The 14,903-nt window shown below is 52.8% G+C and overlaps 1 protein-coding gene across 2 annotated transcripts in view; it reads right to left on the minus strand.

Annotated features, from left to right (window-relative positions):
- Window positions 1-4,084: 4,084 nt before the first annotated feature.
- The window catches only part of MAPRE3 (microtubule associated protein RP/EB family member 3), a 50,855-nt gene continuing 40,036 nt past the window's right edge, over window positions 4,085-14,903 (minus strand). The window contains exons 2-7 of one of the 2 annotated variants that reach the window (XM_045809235.2): window positions 8,612-8,739; window positions 7,829-7,974; window positions 7,074-7,230; window positions 5,582-5,736; window positions 5,308-5,460; window positions 4,085-5,037 (exon numbers count right to left, since the gene is read on the minus strand). In XM_045809235.2, the coding sequence (XP_045665191.1) occupies window positions 4,969-5,037; window positions 5,308-5,460; window positions 5,582-5,736; window positions 7,074-7,230; window positions 7,829-7,974; window positions 8,612-8,732 (801 nt within the window). In that variant the 5' untranslated portion in view covers window positions 8,733-8,739 and the 3' untranslated portion in view covers window positions 4,085-4,968. Of the gene's footprint in view, window positions 5,038-5,307; window positions 5,461-5,581; window positions 5,737-7,028; window positions 7,231-7,828; window positions 7,975-8,611; window positions 8,740-14,903 lie in introns of both variants that reach the window. The other variant, XM_045809233.2, reaches the window with a different exon arrangement.

Below are 14,903 nucleotides of genomic sequence, written 5' to 3' on the forward strand. Positions count from 1 at the left end.
GACGCGCCGCGCTCTGCCACGTCTCCTCGCAGGGCCTCGCGGCGCGTGTCGCCGACCGCAAGGCATCCTGGGACTTGTAGTCTTTCGTTTTCGTGGGGCTATCCCTAGGGAGGGATCGGGTGGGGGGGGGGGGGCTCAGGGTTCCTTCCCGGCAAAAAACATCCAGGCAAAGATGTTGAGATGAGAGCCTATTGCATTCAGAAAATCTTACTTGGGCACCTACTGTGTGAAGGCCACTGCATTGGGTGACTTGGAAATTTAACTGTTTTGGGTTTTCTTTCCTTTGTAGCCGTGCTGGAAAGATGGAACGGAAAGTTCTCCCTCGTTCCAGGAAGAGTTTAAAGATTAAAAGCTTTCATCCTTCTAGGAAAGTACTAGCTTCTTTGTTGCTAGTGGTTAAACTTTGAGTTATTGGGCCATAAAAATCTATTGTGGAAGAACAAGGAAGAGGACGGAGCTTGAGGGGGGTGGCAGTGTTTGGAGGGCAGGAAATGGAGAGTGGAGACCCCTTCTGATAGGAGAGTAAAGTCTGGGGTTCTGGGACAGTCAGGGCTGTTTCCCCTTCCAGGCAATGGGAAAGAATGGCTCTGATTTCCACTGCAAGAGGCAGTCCCAAGTCCCAGATGTGGCAGGGAGTAATCAAGAGCCCCAGACCTGAGGAACCGCTTCAACGGGTTAGTGCTGACATTCACTCTCCCTGGAGGGCCTTCCACCATGCTTGTAGTACCATGTTTAAAGCATTTAAACATTCCAGCAGAGGAGGATGAGGGATGGAGAAATGAAAGTAATTCATTACAATTAAGTAAATGTGTTATTTCATGTACGCTCCTACATCTGAGGATGAGATTCAAACCTGCCATACTGAGGTGCAAGATAGGCAAGCCCTTATAGTAAGAACTAATAGAGTCCAGATTCCTACAGATGAACAGCTTGAGGAGTGAGGAGTTCCTTAGGAAGGAGATTAGAGAAAGCTTCCTGAAAGAGGTGGCATCTGAGATGGTGAATGGGAGAATTTTTACTGGTTGGGGATTAGGACAGGTGGAGAGAACAGGCCAATTGTATGGATTTCCTGATTTAAGTGAAGTCCTAGCGGTGGGACAGGACAGGGCAAAGCTGGGAAACTGGAAGTAGTTCAGTGTGGTGGTTCTTAATGGGATTTGGGAGGTGAAGAAGACTGGAAAGGGATCAGAGCCCATATGCTGTGGTCTGCGGAATTTGGACTGGGAGACCAGTGAGAAAGTGGCATGAGCCACGGTTTTGGAAAGGTAAATGGGGATATGTGAAGAATGGGATGGGGGGCGGGGAGAAAGGCAGGCGATGGGAGGTGACCAGCTCTTGCTGCCTTCCGCCTGTCCTCCAGCCCCTTCTGATCTGATTGTGGCCGACTTTGCCTCAGGTCACTCTGAGATAGAGCGCGTTTGCCAAGGACCATAACTGAACTGATCATGATTCAATTCATTTTTCAGATCATTGGTTTAGCTCTACTCAGAGTCTAACAACAATATCTCCTCTGTACAACCTTTCTGTGTCACATGTATAGTCACAGAGGAGACACTGTTTTCTGAAGAGACACAGAACGCGCTTTCCATAGAGGCAAAGAAGGGGTCTACTCCATGGCGGAGATATATAAAAGGGTGGGAGGGACTTTCTTTGCTGTCTCTCCTCGGATTGATCTGGCAGGTCATTGGCTGTACCTTGACATCCACGGGTTAGGCGTCGCTCATTTTTCCTGTAACATTTCCTAAGTACCTTCTCTCCCTAAGCACCTGGCACTGTGCTAGCTGGAGCTACAGGACTTGCCTCACTTGTGAGGAACTCGAAGCCTGTGTGAGAGACAAGTGTGTAAACAGAAAATTACAGTTCATCATCTTACGTGTTCCGTAAGAAAGACACCTAGTATGAGGGTCCTGGGAAGAGGTGGAGGAGGCGGCAGTGACTTTAGATCTCTGAACTCTGGGTGTCCTAAGAGCAGCCTTAGACACTAGCCATGCACGTGGGCTGGGGCAGGTACCCACTCACGTGGGGTTTGAGGGAAGAATCAAAAGATGTGGGGTCAAAGACGACAGGTGGGTGTCTAGTGTGGGGGCAAGAAGAGTGAGCTCACAGTCTGACCTACTGCATTCGCTTTCTTTTGCTGCTGTAACAAATTGCCATACACTTAGTGGATTAAAACAACACAAATTTATTATCTTAAAGTTCTGGAAGGCGAGAGTCTGTCAGAGTCTCACTGTGCTAAAATACCATGTCTGCAGGGCAGTGGTCCTTTCTGGAGGCTCCAAGGGAGTATGTTTTCTTGCCTTTCCCAGCATCTAGAAGCCACCTGTGATTCTTTGCTCAGGCCCCTCCCATCTTCAAAGCCAGACACCGCAGATTGAGTCCATCTCACATGGCATCCCTCCGACCTCCTCTTCTGCCCCCCTTCCACTTTCACAGACCCTGTGATTACATTGGGCCCATCTGGATAACCCACCACACTCTCCTTATCTTAAGGTCAACTGATTAGCGATTTAATTCCACTTGGAATCTTAACTCCCCTTTGCTGTGTAACCTAACGTGTTCCAAACTCAGGGAATTAGGACGTGGAAACCTTTGGGGGGAGGCATTATTCTGCCTACCACACCCACTTTGCTGGCAGGGTGAGGTCTTGGCCTGAAGGTGAACTTTGGGTAACACAGAACAACTCCTTTATCCTTTATAGTATCTATGTAGAATAATGGAGGGAATGCCCTTTAAAATTAGGCAAGGGAGGGGCACCTGGGTGGCTCAGTCAGTGAAGCGTCTGACTCTTGGTTTTGGCTAGGTCATGAGCTCAGGGTCCTGGGATGGACCCCGCGTGGGGCTCCGCACTTGGCGAGGAGTATGCTTGTGATTCTCTGCCCTTCTTTCTCTCTCTTTTAAATAAATGGATAAATCTTAAAAAAAAAAAGGCAAGCGAATTAAAAATCATAAAAATCAATAAAAGCAGGCAAGGAATTGTTGGGGGAGAAAAACAGATAGAATAGGGCCAGAAGTATCTATGTTGGGGTGGGAGTCAAAAGGAGGAGGTGAAGTGAATGAGGGATGAACAGACACAAATTGCTTCTTTAAGGCTTCTATCTGGAGTTGTCAGAGAAAGGGCGGTGGTCTGGAGGAAGTGCATGGAGCAGGGTCAAGGAAGAAACATGGCCCTAATTTGATCATATTCAGGATGGTGAGGAAACACCTACCAGGACTACCAGCGTGCAACTACAGAACATTCTAGAGGTCACACCTCTGTGGTCTTTGGGGATGAGTGCTGAATCATGAGCCAGGAGGTCTGAATTCTAATCCAGATTTTTACCACCTTGAGCAAGTCGTGTCACGTCCAGGCCTCAGTCCCTTCATCAGTAAGTGAGGGGGCCAATCTAGATGATGGTTTCTTTGAGCGGGCCTGGTTCGCACATTCATTTCAGCACCCTCGGTCCCTGTTGGGCTTCCAGGACATTCTTACTATGGCCCTTTGCTGGGGCACACACCAGGAAGGTAGGGCTGTATGGATGATGAGAAAGGCTTGCTGACTCCTGGTTCCCATTAGAGCTTGTTCCGCAAAAGGAACCACTCAGGCCTTGCTGTCCTTCTGGGCTTCAGCACTCAGAGCTGCTAGCTCTTTGTAACCCACTCCACTCTCTCCTTGTCCCCAGCTGGATTGCTGTTGGGAGGGCTGTGCACTTTGACCCCGGGGTGGGAGACAACATGTGGCCTGACTGGCCAGAAGGAGACTGAAACAAAGCACCTTTTGGGAGGCCACTCTGTTACTCCCCCAACCCCAGCCACCTGACTGGGCTGCCCGTTGTCACAGCCATGGCCCCACACTTTGTTCCTCCCCAGGGACTGGGGGTCATGGCCTCCATGTCTTCCTTCCCTTAGAGCCTGGGGACCAGTATTGAGCGATGGGGACGAGGTCAGAGTTGGGCTCTGAGGCCAAGTGCCCATGGCAGTTTCCAGGCCTGACACAGGGTGGCAGTGGTGCTGTGCTCCAGGGCCACCACTTCTGGAGAGGGGAGTGCTCAAGAAGAGAGAAGCATTGAGACCCAGGCTGTCGCCCCGGTGAGGGAGACAGGGCATGGACTTTTACCACACAAGTTTATTTAAATAAAAGTGAACACAGATGCAGGCTGGGTGGCCCGAGGGGATGGAGGTCGGGGAGGAGGGCAGATGGGAGGCAGACATACAGGAGGGTCCAGGCAGAGTCTGTGTGGTATGAACCGAGCCGCGGGAGGAGTGGCTGGGGGCCTCGGGGCAGTGCTGGGCTTCAGTGCTGGAGGCCGGGGGCTGAGGGTGGGGGCGCCTGGTGCCAGGAGGTCATTATCATCCCTCACATGCTCCCCTCCCTCTCCCTGACCACCGGGGCCTAAGGCACCCCCTCCCCAGTCCCCTCATCCCTCTCCTGACATCAGCCTTCCCCTCAACTACTGGGAAGTCAAAAGACAAAATAAATAAGCACGGGTGAGTCCTGCCATGGCTCCCAGCAACAGGGAAGGGAAGCCACGCCAGGCACACTGCCCTGGAGCCCCGTGCTGTCAGCCCTGGGAAAAGAACAGGTAAAGTGCAAGGAAAATCCAGTAAGTAAAAATATACCAATGACTTTGTCAAATATACAGCTGCTGGCTGTCAGGGGAGCAGGCGGCTGGCTGGGGCGGGGGCAGGGGGCAGCAGCGCCCCCCGCCCCGGGAAGTGTTGGCCGACACATCGTAGAGACAACGGAAATAAATAGGGATATGGAGGAGTGGACAGAGGCCTCGCCCGCTGGGCCGGTGCCCGCAGCACGGGGCCTCTGTCTGCTCACCTGGCCCATCCCCGCGAGCCCCGCTCCTTGCCTGACTCCCCAGCGCCGTGGCACTGACGCAAAGCACCCGGCTGACAGGCTGCAAGGAAAGGATTATAATGTGGGGTGGGAGCGGGGTGGGGAGGCACGGGAAGCCGTGCAGTCAGCCCGGGCTGCGGCCGCCCTCAGTACTCGTCCTGGTCTTCCTGTTGATGTTCCTCAATCTCATCGTCCTCGGGGGGTGCAAATCCTTCCTGGAGGGCGGGAGAGGAGAGGGAAGCGGTGAGCCAGGCCGGCCAGGCAGGGAGGGAGACGGCTGCCTGGGGCTCCGGAGAGAGGGCCGAGTTCTAGTCCCACCTCCCCCGCTAATCTCCGTGTGGCCTTGGGCTCGGACTTCAGCCGGCTCTGGCTCTCCTCACCGTGTTCCCTCAGGCCCCTCAGGGCTACCCCTTGGGGTCTTCATGGGGCAGGATGGGGCAGGGCCCCGTGGGCCTGGGACGGGAGCGGGTGCAGGAAGAGCTCACCTCAGTGGCATAGAGAATGCCAATGATGCCCGAGATAACCGGGCTGTTCTCACTTTCGTGTTCCTGGCAGATGAGCTCGATGTCTCGAAGTTTGCTGAAGTAGAAGTCGCGCTCCTTCTCCAGCCCATCCACGGTCAGCTTCAAATCCAATAGCTGCTCGGGGACAAGGTAGTGTTCAGGCCAGAGATCCCGGCCTCAGACTCCCCTTCCTGAACTGACAGGGGCCTAGCTTTTGTTGAGGGCTCTCTCAGCGACCCGCGCCCACCCTACTCACCTGCTGGTTGAGTTCAAGAATCTGGGCATCAGTCTCATGGCCGCCATTCCGGGCTGATGGGGGATTCTTCCGGAGGATGCAGGGTGGGGCCACATTGCTCAGCCGACCAGAGGTCTGCATATTTTTGGGGCCTGTGGGGGACGTCCTCTGTGGAACTGCCCAGGGGAGAAAAGTCGGATGGGGCCACGTGAGCCCACAGCTCACGTGGCATGAGATGGCCTGGTGTGACGGCTGCGGGGGCAGGCCCATGCGAAAGGCAGGCACTCTAGCCCTTCCCTCTTTTCCCACTCAGGAGGGCCGTCTACATCTAGGCCTCAAGCCATGGCCACACTGACACCACAGCAGCTGGGCAGCTCTTTGGCAAGCCTGGGAGAGCTGGGACTTCAGGGAGTAAAGAAGGTATGAGGTGTGGGGAGGGAGGAGAGCTGGCCTGAGGGGGAGGTGAGGGGAACTGGGAAGGCGAATTTGGGAAGTGGGGCTGGGAGGGCTGGGCCTCTAGTCCTGTCAGCCAGAGTCTGAGGCAGAGCAGCTGGTGCAGGGTCTCAAATCTGGCACTTGCTGGGTCCTTCCTACCAGAAGCCCCAGCCTCCCTGCGGTGACCTCAGAGTCTCAGGGCCCCGGCCGCTCCCAGGCTCCCCGCTTCAGGATGGGCTCTGTGCTCTCTGCTGGGCCTGACTCAGGGCCCCCGGCTCCTCCCCCACAGGCCGGGCATGCTGTGGCCACTTGTCTTCTAGCTATGGCCGCTCCCTAGTCCGAGCTGGCTGCTTCTAACGCAAAGCAAGCAGGTGAATGGGGGCAGGCCCGGGCGGGGCAGCAGCGCAAACGGAGGAGCAGCTCTGCTATGACGGGTTCAGATGCTGGGGCTGCCCCTCTCTCTTCCTCTCCCCAACCCTCTCATCCCTCAAAGGCCCTACTGCTTCTCTCCCTTCTCTTCTAGAACCCAGACAAAGCCTCCTTTCAAAAGACTCCTCTCTTGAGGACTTCGGGCTATGGGCCTTTGGAGTAGGGGAAGATGTGATCCCAATGGGGGAAGCTTGGCAAACTCCCGTCCCGGGGCATCCAGTGGGCAGGGGGCAAGAAGAGTGTGTGCTGCTCCCCCCCTTGGCCTGGGGGGACCTGGACAGACGAACCATGCCACATGCCGCCCCGTCATCTCGAGGCAAACAAGTTAGCTCACGCTACCAAAGCAAGGGTCCTGGGCCTCCCACCGCCACTGCCCCCATGGCTGGTGCCGGTGGCTCTCCATCTGCAGCAATCTTTGCGGCCCTGTCCTCCCTACTGTGACTCCCCCTGGTCTAGGCGGGCAGCAGGCGGCGTCATCTGAACTCCGTGATAACAGTCTCCTCTAGGCTGGCAGGGCCGGGCCGGTGGCCCAGGGGGCGCTCCTGGCTGTGGAGCCCTGCCGGCCCGGCCCCCCACACTCCCTCCCCCAGCTCGGGCACGTTACCTGCTGTGCCAATGAGTTTCTTGGATTTGTTGAAGATCTGATCACCTGGGTTAGGAGGTGGCGCTACGTCCTGGCCCTGCCGCGCCAGCAGAGGGTTGTAATCCTTTCCATCATAGTTTGCGTCAAAGAATTTCTTAAACCACTGAATAAACTCAAAATTATCTTGGAATTTTCCTTTCACTAATTTCTCTACGGGAATTATCTGAAATAGACCACACAAGCAGAGAACTTTAGCCACCTGTGAGCCGGCCGCTGCTCTCAGGAAAGCCAGCCCCCGGGGCTGCAGCGGCCTGAGCCTCCTCCACAGCGGGGGGGCCCCTCCCGCGGCCCCGGAGCCCACGGCCCGGTTGTGGCCCGGGCCTGCGATCCAGAGACGGCCCGCTCCTCCCGGCGCGGGAGGCACCGTGTGAGGATGTGTCCCTTGGCGCTGACGTGTGCATGTGGGCTGGGGGCTGCTGGAACCAGGGGCTGTGGGCCATTGAGGCAGCAGAGTGAGCCCAGAGACTTTTCATAGGCCCTACAGAGAAGGAACTTAATAGGAGCGGTAGACTGAGCCTCGGTTGCTGAGCTGGATAGGGTCCAGAGAGAAGGAAGGGGCAGGAATGTCTTCAGGATGGGATGTCAAGTGTGGGGTTTTCCACCATGCCTTGAGCTGGGGGAACATTCCCTCTGGAAAGTAGGGGGGTGGAGAGAGGCGTGAGAGCTGGAATGACCCCAGCGGCCCCTGCCGCCCGGCTGGCGGGCCATCTTCTTCCCCAGGGTCACACAGCTCCTCAGGGCCCCGGAGCGCAGGCACCTACTTTGTCAACACCCATCTTCTTGAAAGCGGCTTGCAGCACCTTGAAGTTGTGGATGTACTCGTGCTCCAGTTTGGCCTGGAACTTCACCTTCCTCAAGTGCACACAGCCCGGGAAGAGCATGTCCATGAACTGGCAGTAGGCTGCCCCTGTGGGGAAGCTCGGCTCCGTGAGCGGGTCCGGCCGCTCCCCTGCCTGGGCTCCTCGCCTTCCCTTCCCCAGGCCCTCTGCTGGCCACTCCCCCAAACTACCCCGTCTCTTCCCTCTCCTTGTCCCGGCCAGATTCCAGGAATAAAAGCAATCACTCTGGACTGATGCGGTCCCGTCCTAGCACCACACCAAACACCGCATATACGGCACTCCATCCTACCGGCAGCCCTGCTTTGATAGGGCATGTGCTCTCCATTTTACAGACGGGAAAACTGAGACCTAGTGATTTGCCCAGGGTTAGGCTGCAAGAAGAGCCGAGCTTTGGGCCCCGAGTGGAAAGACCGGACCTCAGGCTGTTTCCCTCCGGCCTCACTGCCTGTCCTAGCTCTTGATACGGGGCTCCCGCCCGTTCCTGCAGCCCTTCCCTGAGCCTCTCCTGCTCTTCACTTTTGACCCTTTCCATTCCATGAGACCCTCATTTCCATCACCTCCAAACACTCTGACTAGTTTAGGGCTCTGCAGCTCTCCTCCTTAATCCTGATTACAAACTCCATTGTCTCCTGGGGCCGTTCTGCCTCCCACCTTCCCTCCCCTTGCCTCCAGCAGGGCCCACTCTCCCCACTCCCAGGCTCCTACCTGAACAGAGCTGTTCTATCTTGGTATAATTGAGGTGCAGGGAGTCATTGACCCATGCAAGCATATCATGGCGACTCAGATTTTCACTGGTCACGGATGTGGAGTACACATTGACGGCCATACCCCAGCTGCAAAGAAAGAAGACGGGCAAGGTCAGCCCCCGGGGTCCTCGTACTGTTCTTTAACTGTAAGGAGAGAAAGAGCCAGATAATCCCTGGGGGAGTGAAAGGCATCTTCCTCGAGACCAGCCTTGCAGTTCTCCCTCCTGGAAAACTCTTCAGCCATTTCACTCTTCAGCCATTTCCTGAGTGTCTACTACGTGCCAGACGTGTGCTAAGGGACTGGCGACGCAGTAAGATGTGCTCTCTGCCTTCAAGGAGTTTACACACAGGCACATCCTTCCAGAAGGGAGTGGCAGGGCAGAAAAAGCAGCACACACAAAGTTTCGAGGAGGCACAAAGGTGGGAGTGATCTCTCCTGCTTGACAAGGTCAGCGAAGGCTTCAGGGCAGAGCTGCTAGAGCCTGAGAGAACTAGGAATTTTCCAAACATACAAGGGAAGGGGTAGAAGGGGACCGCAGCTAGCAAGAACAAAGGCACGGCTTGTTCCCTGGGGAGCAGGTTTTTGTGTTGGGGTGTGGTACAGTGAGGTTGGCAGGGACAGACTGCAAAGGGCTTTGTTTTCCATGAGGAGTCTGGACTTTCTGTTCAGACAACGGGAAGCCATTAGAGGATTTTAAGCAGGCGGTAACCTGACCAGATTTGTGTTGTAGAAAGCTGACTAGCCTTTGCCTCTCCTTTGACTTCAAACCCCACATTTCGGCATCAGGTGGCCTGCTGGCTGACCCATAGGGACTTAATTCTGCTTATCGAGAACCTCCCCTCAATACATGCTTCTGCTCTTGTATTCATTATCCCAGAGAACGTCACCACCAGTCACTCGGTCACGCACGTTAGAAACCTGGGGGTTACCCTCCATAGCCCTCCTCCCTCGCATCCTCATATCCAGTCCCGCAGCTCTGCGGTCTCAGTGTGCCCTGCTCTTCCCACCTCTCCTGCTGCGCTGGGGGTTACGCATGCGCGCTCTCTGGCCAAGGCCAGCAGTAGCTTCCTGAAGGCCACCCAGCCTCCAGTCTCTCTCCCAGCACGTCCCTGACGCTGCTGCCATCACAGTCTATGTAAAAGCAGCCTGAACCACACCGCTCTGCACAGCCGTCATGAACAAGACACCCACTGGCTGAATTTGCCTTGCAGACTCCAACTGTTCAGCACTCGCAGTGTTGGAAACATTTTTGAATTAGTGCCCAGTATTTTAACGTTGGGACATTTCACACAAACGACTTGAGGTTTCTGGCTTCTTTTGGCAACCCTGGGCCTTTGTTCCTGCACAGCCACCATTGGTGGGAGCTGGGCAGGGGCGCCCCCTTCTGGCCAGTGGATGTGAGCTCCTCCTTAACCTCCCCAGCCACCCCCAGCCGCTCAGGGGGGCCAGTGTCAGCTGCTGTTTATCACTGACTTGCACTGTTAAGAGGGAAATATATCTTGTAACTAGGTCTTTATAAGAAGTGGAGAAACAGAAAATAGACAAAGGCATGGCGTATTTTGAGAATTGTGAGAGTGCTTATTTCCGGAGTGAAGAATATTTCTCTAGGTTTAATACACAAAGTGTCTCTGTGAAGGAGAACTATGCCCAGATCACTCCCCTGTGCCCTGTAGGCATCTGCCCTTATCATGGGACCCTCCCCACCACTTATCACACTCCTAAATGGGCCCCGCCTCTCCAGCCCTATCTCTCACTTTGCCCCCCAAGTTGGGAGCCACCAGCAGATGCTTACTTACCCTGTCTGGAATGCTGCCCCCACTCCAAAGTCCACTCATTCTCTGCTCCCATGGTTCTCAAACTGTGGTCCCTGGAGCCCCAGCAGTGGTGCTGTATGGGCTTTGGCTTGCTAGAAATTCTGATTCTTGAGTCCCACCCCAGACCTACTGAGTCAGAATCTGCACCTGACCATGATGCCAGAGAGTCTGTGGGTGCAAACTGGAGAAGCTGCTTTAGAGAGGAGACTCAGTTGGCATCCACTAGGCTGTGCTCCCTTGCGCCCCCCACCCCAAGTATACATAATAGAACCTCAGCAGATGCACATTTAACTTCAGTGACGTTTTCGAGAAAAATCAAGAGAGAAACCCTCTTGTTTTGCCCTTCATTGCCCAGGGGAAGGGAGGCCAGGCAGGCCAAAAAGCCAACACAAACAAAAATTATTGTCTTGGGAGCTTCTAAGGACTCAGAAGCTAGGAATTCGAGAGATTTCCGAGGGTAATTTTGACTACACTTGCTTCTCCTCTTACACAATGGTTTTGAGCCCAGTGCCCTGCATTCTGACCCTTGTTCTAACCACAAGACTTGTTTAAATGCATGCCCCCTTGTTAGTAAGAGCCTTGAAGCCAGAAGTGGGGTTTCCAGGCCTGTCACAGGCAAGGTATTCAGCAAATTGTTTGAATGATTGAGTGATGCCTCCTCATGGCCTCTCCTCTTTCTGATCATCTTTCATCAACTTCCGGCCTGGCCCCCTCCCCCCACTCAACCTTATGTTGGCTGGGATGTTGGCATCATGTCCTCCAGGACGCTGTCTCTGTGTCCTGTGCCTGGAGACATGCCCTGCCCCGCTCTGTTTCTATAGTACTCTGAGCATGCTCAGTCACAGCATGTCAGTTCTCTTGAAATCACTCGTATGTCTGTCCTTTCCACCTAAATGTAAGCTCCTCAATGGCCAGGCTGTATTCCATTCACTTGTGGGTTCCAGACCAATTCCCCGTGAACGATAATTGCAGAGACTGGATTTAGGAGAGTGCTTCTGAGTTTCTAGGAAACTCACCTAACCTGAATCAGTAAGCTAGTGGGAATGGATGGACATCAAACTTGATAAAGGGGCAATGGGTAGGGTCGAGGAAATTGCATTTTATTTTGATGAGTGTTTAGTTAGGGACTATGAGAAATAGGAAAGATTTGCTCCTCTCCTTAGGGAGTTTGTAGTCTTACTGGGAAGACAAACACAAAGGAGAAGAGTATTACCAAATGCCCCCTAAGTGTGGTGAAACAGTAGGTGTGACAGAAAGTCAGGAAGGAGAGCATGTAGAGTTAGAGAGAAATGGGCTTGAACGGCCCCCACAGGAGTGGTCAGACCCTGCCAGGCCTCCAGGGGCCTTGCAGAGCCCTGCCAAGCTGAGTGCAGAGGGGATGAGCTGTTGCGAATACTGGCTTTCCATGAGCTCGGTGGGATTATTTCTCCCCAAGGCCCCTGGGGCAGGGTGATTCAGGGGACTGGGGGGGCTCTGGCTCTTCACTCTGCTAGACCTCACAGGGTGTGGGCTGGTCAGGACTGGTTCAGGGAGGTAAAGGGGGAGGTCTTAGGTTGGCCATGGGAGTTCCTGAGCCACTTTAGGGATTTTTTTTCTGTTGAGCGTATATGAGCTTCAAGGGCTGACTACTGAATAAAAGCAGAGGCATTGGTCCAGGTTTCGTTCTCCAGGTTTTGACTGAAAGCATTTGAGCTTCGAGGGTCTTCCAGCCTGAAGGCAGCCTTCTTGGGGTTCCATGGGACTGAACAGGGGATGGTTCACATTCTTTACTAGAAGGGCACATCAGATTTTCCTGCAGAGATTTTCTAGTAGGTCAGAGTAAAGCCCAAGTGCATATGTGTGTGTGTATAACTATATATGTATTATATACAATTACATGATATCTATTATGTATATATATAATGTACTACATATAAAATTAGTATATATTTATATATAATATATGACATATATAGTGTACTGTATACAGTTGATCCTTGAACAATACAGGGGTCAGGGGAATTGATCCCCTGCACAGTTGAAAATCTGTATAACTTTCGGCTCCCTCAAAAACTGAACTAATGGTCTACTGTTGACCAAAAGCCTTACTGATGACATAAACAGTTGATCGACACATATTTTCTATGTTATATGTATTATATACTGTATTCTTACAATAAAGAAAGCTAGAGAGTAGAAAATGTTATTAAGAAAATCACAAGGAAGAGAAAAATACATTGACAGTACCATACTGTATTTCTGGAAAAAATCTACATAAGTGGACCTGTGTAGTTCAAACCTGTGTTGTTCAAGAGTCAACTGTCTACAGTAACACACACACACATAAACGCACACCCACACACACACTCCAGGTGATTCTGGTGCACAACCAGGTGCTAGAACGCCGTCCTCATCTGACGCAGGTGCGTGCCTCGGACTGACTGGCCGGCATTGCAGTGGGATCGGCTGGGATGTTGGCACGTTCTGTTACCTCCCTGGGCGGAAAGTGTTAGACATCTTCCTCCTGGATGCACAGGAAAAACTTCCAATTTTTCTTTCAGAATACAACTAAAGACCTTGCTCCAAGAGTCACCAAGAGCTACACAGGTACTTGAAAAATGCCAAAGTCTTCTGGGCCAGAAATCCCCAGTTCTGTCTGTGCCTCATGGTGGGAGGGCATTTTCCACAACTTTCATCAGTCTGCATCTAGGGTGCCCAAAGTGGCAACAGGGCGTGTAAGAAGGAAGTTGGAAAAAAAAAAATCTCTTTTCAGGGCCAACAATCCTGTTGTTACCTCCTATGGGGCTTTTGGGAAAGTGGGTGGGGGTGGGGTGGAGTGAGGTGGGAGGATGATACTAGGAACAGAGCCGTTACCTCCACTCAGGACTGGCTTACTCTCTGCCTTGGTCGGGGTCCATTTTAGCTCAGGAGGACTCATCTAAGGCACCCAGGGGTCTCTGCAAAGATTTTCTGTCACACTTGCCAGATGGTCACAAAGAAACAGCCCCCTAGTTCTCTTATCTCTCATTCTGATAGGGAGGGCAGGATTTTATTTTCCTCTCCTAGATTTGGCCCTGTACATACAACTGAATTATGGCCAGCAGGGGGCACCCAGGTCCTGAGCAAAACCTCCCCTAAACATTCCCCCCGCCCCAAATCCTCCTCTCCCTAGCTCCATTTAGAAAAAGAGAGCCTCTAACTTTGATCTGGTCCCCCAAAGAGGAAGCCTGGTTCTGTCAAAAGCTCGTGGTATCAGGGCACAGGGCGTGGTTGAATGGAGTGCTTCGTTCTGACCTGGATGTCCTCTAAGAACTGGACCAGCTGGAGTGGCCTGGAACATTGGGTCTAAGATTCTGGACTGAACTACACCGACCTCCCCATGCCACACATTAAACGCATCAATTGGTCCCACTTCTGATGACTTTTTGTATTGGGTGTTAACTCAGACCTAGACTTAAACCAGACCAGCTTCTGGCGGCAAAGATATTTTATAAAGCATTTACCCAAGCATCTGGCTCTGTGTGGTCCAATTGCCTCCAATTACAGCAGAGAAAAGGTCTGACTAAACTCTTTAAGTTAACACACTTGTTACCAAGGGTTACTTTCCCTCTTCGGAGAGAATGGTAGGCAACCACACCAGGGGTCAGGCTCTGTTCCAAAAGCTACCATGTGGGGTCTTCCCTGTCCCTTGGTTTCTACCATCATCTTTGGCACATGGTGACTGTCAAGGGAAACAGTCCCTGATTGGGTTGTGGCGTGTCACCCACCAAGTCAGCTGGAAACCCCATTCCAGGATCAGACTGAGAATGTGGCCTTGGGAAAAGCCTGCTCTTCAGGACCTTGACTCTGGCTACCAGGTCTGGAGTCATGGGAAGGACAAGGTGATGAGGTTTAATCTGGTGATTTTGCGAAATCATTTCCTATGCTAGGCCCATAAGGTTCGGGGTGCATTTACTGGCGATGGGAAAGGCAGTTACAGTTCTCATCAGGAGACGTGAACCTGCTGGCCATTCTGTGGCCTAAGGCCTTGGAAACAGGCAAGACTAAATCTCAATCTCCCATGGTCAGAAGAGTTTCTAGAAACCATCCAATTCCTTCCCAGATACCTAGGATGACATTAGCTCTAGGTATGTATATTCCTAAATCATAAATAAGTCTATATAACTCTGAAAACTCACATTTCAATATTTAAGAACGGTATCACGAGTTTAAATCTGATTTTGGCTTTTCGTTTCCAAGTCTTCAGTGGGAATCCATCTTCTACAAATATGTCTTGAAGATAATTCTAGGGTCCCCAGTTCTTTGGTCCCTAGGAGAAGCCCCTGCAGTTCCCAGGACTCTACCCTCTATCCAGCATGGCTATGAAAGAACAGGCCTGTCAGTTCTGCGTATGGGTACTGGGCAGGCCTTCAGCAGCCTCCAAAAAGGTGCTGCTTTAAGAATACTTGGATTCAAAT

Source organism: Ursus americanus, chromosome 7 (assembly GCF_024610735.1).
Source record: "Ursus americanus isolate L20-20 chromosome 7, mUrsAme1.1.p, whole genome shotgun sequence".
NCBI classification, from domain to species: Eukaryota; Metazoa; Chordata; class Mammalia; order Carnivora; family Ursidae; genus Ursus; species Ursus americanus.